Consider the following 5,000-nt stretch of genomic DNA (forward strand, 5'->3'; position numbering starts at 1 on the left):
ACCTCAGCATGAACTCAGTCTAATAACCGGGTCAAACCCAGAATGAGTCCAGCTTAAACAACGCACAAATGTAGCATCGAATCAGATATGTATCCAGTATATACCCAGTGTCTATTCCAGTATATACCCAGTGTCAAATCCATTATATACCCAGTGTCTATTCCAGTATATACCCAGTGTCAAATCCATTATATACCCAGTGTCTATTCCAGTATATACCCAGTGTCAAATCCATTATATACCCAGTGTCTATTCCAGTATATACCCAGTGTCTATTCCAGTATATACCCAGTGTCTATTCCAGTATATACCCAGTGTCAAATCCATTATATACCCAGTGTCTATTCCAGTATATACCCAGTGTCTATTCCAGTATATACCCAGTGTCTATTCCAGTATATACCCAGTATCAAATCCATTATATACCCAGTGTCTATTCCAGTATATACCCAGTGTCTATTCCAGTATATACCCAGTATCAAATCCATTATATACACAGTGTCTATTCCAGTATATACCCAGTATCAAATCCAGTATATACCCAGTATCAAATCCATTATATACCCAGTATCAAATCCAGTATATACCCAGTATCAAATCCAGTATATACCCAGTATCAAATCCAGTATATACCCATTGTCTATTCCAGTATAAAACCAAAAATAAATCCAGTGTTGAACTTAATCTGATTCCAGTAACAACACAGAATCTAACCCATAATAAACACTGTATCAGGCCCAGTATACATCCAGTATGAAAACCAGTTTAAATTGGGTTTCAAACCCAGAACTAGACCCAGAATAAATCCAGCATTCAACCCAGAAAAATCCAACATAAATCCAATTTGAATCCAGTAAGAAAGGATAAAGCCCAGAATGCACACGACATGCGAGCCAGAAGAAACCTGAACCCGAGTTTAGATCTGGGATCAAACCCAGTATGAATCCAGCATTAAAACCAAAGATAAGTCCAGTTCCAAACCCAATTTGAACCCACTAACAACATAAAACCAAACCCATAATGCAAACAGTATCTGATCCAATATTAATCCAGTTTAAAGCCCAGTATAAATCCAGTTACAAACCAGTATACATTCTGTATCATACCCAGTATAAATCCAGTTACAAACCAGTATACATTCTGTATCATACCCAGTATAAATCCAGTAACAAACCAGTATACATTCTGTATCATACCCAGTATAAATACAGTTACAAACCAGTATACATTCTGTATCATACCCAGTATAAATCCAGTTACAAACCAGTATACATTCTGTATCATACCCAGTATAAATCCAGTAACATACCAGTATACATTCTGTATCATACCCAGTATAAATCCAGTAACATACCAGTATACATTCTGTATCATACCCAGTATAAATCCAGTAACATACCAGTATACATTCTGTATCATACCCAGTATAAATCCAGTAACATACCAGTATACATTCTGTATCATACCCAGTATAAATCCAGTAACAAACCAGTATACATTCTGTATCATACCCAGTATAAATCCAGTAACAAACCAGTATACATTCTGTATCATACCCAGTATAAATCCAGTAACAAACCAGTACACATTCTGTATCATACCCAGTATAAATCCAGTAACAAACCAGTACACATTCTGTATCATACCCAGTATAAATCCAGTAACATACCAGTATACATTCTGTATCATACCCAGTATAAATCCAGTAACATACCAGTATACATTCTGTATCATACCCAGTATAAATCCAGTAACAAACCAGTATACATTCTGTATCATACCCAGTATAAATCCAGTAACAAACCAGTACACATTCTGTATCATACCCAGTATAAATCCAGTAACAAACCAGTACACATTCTGTATCATACCCAGTATAAATCCAGTAACATACCAGTATACATTCTGTATCATACCCAGTATAAATCCAGTAACATACCAGTATACATTCTGTATCATACCCAGTATAAATCCAGTAACATACCAGTATACATTCTGTATCATACCCAGTATAAATCCAGTAACAAACCAGTACACATTCTGTATCATACCCAGTATAAATCCAGTAACAAACCAGTACACATTCTGTATCATACCCAGTATAAATCCAGTAACATACCAGTATACATTCTGTATCATACCCAGTATAAATCCAGTAACATACCAGTATACATTCTGTATCATACCCAGTATAAATCCAGTAACATACCAGTATACATTCTGTATCATACCCAGTATAAATCCAGTAACAAACCAGTATACATTCTGTATCATACCCAGTATAAATCCAGTAACATACCAGTATACATTCTGTATCATACCCAGTATAAATCAGACTCAGTTTCTCTGGTCCCAGTTCAATCCCAGTATAAACCCAGTCTAAACTGGTGGTTAGAGGCCTGTGTGTGGGCTGACTGGGTAGATTAACATATAAATAACCTCCCCCCCCCCTCAACTGGTGGGTGAGGGGGGAGGGGGGGGGGGGGGGGGATTAAGGAGGTCAGTGAAAGAAAGAGTTTCTCTGTGGCTGAATGAGCGGGACGGGGGGGGACGGAGTGGGGGGGGGGGGGGGGTACGGAGTTGGGGGGGGGGGGGGGGGTACGGAGTTGGGGGGGGGGGGTCTGTTTGATAACTGATCAATAACCTGATCACTGAATCAAACTCTTAAATAAGTTCAAGGTCCATGTTTCCTGACGCTCTCATGCACCTCGTGTGTGAAACCTGTTATGGACCCCTGCAGCTCTGGGTGGGAATCCCCTCAGCCCAGTCGTCCCACAGGGGCCAGCGGGGTCAGTGGAGCTCCTTCAGACGGGCGGATGGACACTGGACGCTTTGTCCTCCAGACATTCCCAATCCACGGCGACGTTCCCACACAAGAGCAGGAAAAATTACAGGCTGAACCCGAACGCATCATTATGACAGAGAAGCATTCACCTGGACTTGCTCTGAATTCTACGGTGGCCCCTTAAGGTCAAGTGCACAAATATTTAAAGAGTGCAAAAAAAGACATTTCAGCCAACGGCAAAAACATTTAATGAAATTCAGAAACATTTTACTTACTGAAAAAAAAGAAACCTTAAATATATCTCACAGAAGGTGAACTCGTTTTTGCTGTCCTGAAATATTTGTGTGTTTGACCTTCAGGGCCACCGTAGAACTATTCAAGAAGCTCTGACAGAACTATATCTCACAGAAACTGAAATATTTTAGTTAAATTGGTGACACGCCCCCTGCACACATCTTTATGGTCTCCGTTAAGACCCTGACACACCGAGCAGACGGCAAACAACTAGTCGCAATGAAGGCCAAAAAGTTGCACTTGAACACACCACAAAGACTACAGACGACGACCAACCACCACGTACGTTCTGCACATGTGTGAGAGGAAATAACTCTCCATGCCAGTAGGGGGCGATAGTCTGTTGTTTATGATACAAGAAGAGCATTTTCACACCGCTGTCGCTCACCACTCGTATTATAGGTCGTCTACTGATGGAGAATAATGTCTGATAAAAAGTAGAAAATGGCGGCTGGCGTTGTCAGTTCTTCGTCTTTTAGTGGAAAAAGAAAAGAAGAGAAGGAGGAGACAAATAAAGAGAAACCGCACTAATTGGTGAAAGCATGGAGACTACAGAGACATGCTCAAGGGGCTTTACTGAACCTGAGAGGAGAGCTGGAGAGACATGAAACCTCCCAACAGCCAATCAGAGAGATTCATCACCGACCGCCGATTCAACATGTTGAATCGTCTGAAAAAAGGCAGAAGGGGGTCGACGGGTAGCGACGGAGCCGAATACACCGCAAAAACTAGGGTGACAGCTGCTCACAGACGGTCCAACTAGGACCAACAGCCGACGATCAGACAAACATTATTCTTGGTGTTTCTGGGCCTTTAGTGCGTTCTTCACTACAACACTAGAGTCAAAACGTGCAATATGTTGGCGCCTGTTCAGGGGGTGTTTTGGCTTCATTTAAAGGCTTACTATGTGATTTTTTGATCCAGCAGATGTCGCCCTTGAGCACCAGCATGAAAACAAAACAACTTGCGCTGCATTGTTGTGTTAGCATGCTAATGCTAGCGATCTTTATTATGCTCGTATCTTCACACTGCATGTAAATTTACCTGAAATGAGCGTGATCTAGAAACACAGTTAAGCAGTGAGTACAGTATGTTATTCTTCTTTTCTCTAGTCCCTCAATTAAACAACTTTTATACTCGAGGGGAGGAGTCAGCCGGCCGTCCGGGCGATGTAAACAAAGTGAAGATAGGACTCTGAAAACTCTGAAAACATCACAGACAGTGGGACTCGGGTGTTACACCCATTGTAGACAGTCATGACTCACAGAGTTATTTTCAGAGGAGATACTTGATTTCTACATTTAAGTGTGAAAAATCACATATAAAGACTTTAAACATTAACAGTTGCATCAGTTATTTACAGTCAATGATTCGGAGAAAGATGCGTTCTAAAACGTGCCAAAGAATGTGTCTGGATGAGGCTCATCTTCATCTTTTAACCCCGATTTGAAAACAAAGTCGTGTGGATGTAGGTTACAGGTCAGGGTATCTCAGCCTTCACTATCACAAGTGTGACCTCCTCACAAACACACTGAATGTAGAAACACAGCGTCACAGCGTCTAATCTTTACTTCCTGGTTTCCGGATGAAAGCAGCTCACAGCCAACAACTGTTTGGTTTATTGTCATGGCAACAACCGGCCCCTCTCACCCTCTTCTTGCTCCTTACCTAACATGCTGGCGCCCTCTGCTGGGAAGTCTGGGAATTGTCCCTCTGAGGGGACGCTGACGGTCCTGCGGAGACTCCGGGCCTTGGCTGAGTCTGTCGGGCTCTCCTGAGCCTCTCCCACAGCCTGAGTGGGGAGGGGGGGGGGGGGGGAGGGGGGAGGGGGAGGTTACTGCGTGTTACAGGCTCTTTAAAGGAGAAGTCTAACACTCAAACCATTAAAAAGGAACAGTAACTGAAAAACATTTGATCTATA

General features: G+C 41.9%; 1 protein-coding gene across 2 annotated transcripts in view; it reads right to left on the reverse strand.

The window, feature by feature from the left end:
- Positions 1-5,000, reverse strand: part of rasal2 (RAS protein activator like 2) — a 69,612-nt gene that overhangs the window by 30,960 nt on the left and 33,652 nt on the right. For both annotated transcript variants that reach the window (XM_061043650.1, XM_061043651.1), the window contains exon 3: positions 4,748-4,871. In XM_061043650.1, the coding sequence (XP_060899633.1) occupies positions 4,748-4,871 (124 nt within the window). The remainder of the gene's footprint in view (positions 1-4,747; positions 4,872-5,000) is intronic.

This window comes from Labrus mixtus, chromosome 8, assembly GCF_963584025.1.
Source record: "Labrus mixtus chromosome 8, fLabMix1.1, whole genome shotgun sequence".
NCBI lineage: Eukaryota > Metazoa > Chordata > Actinopteri > Labriformes > Labridae > Labrus > Labrus mixtus.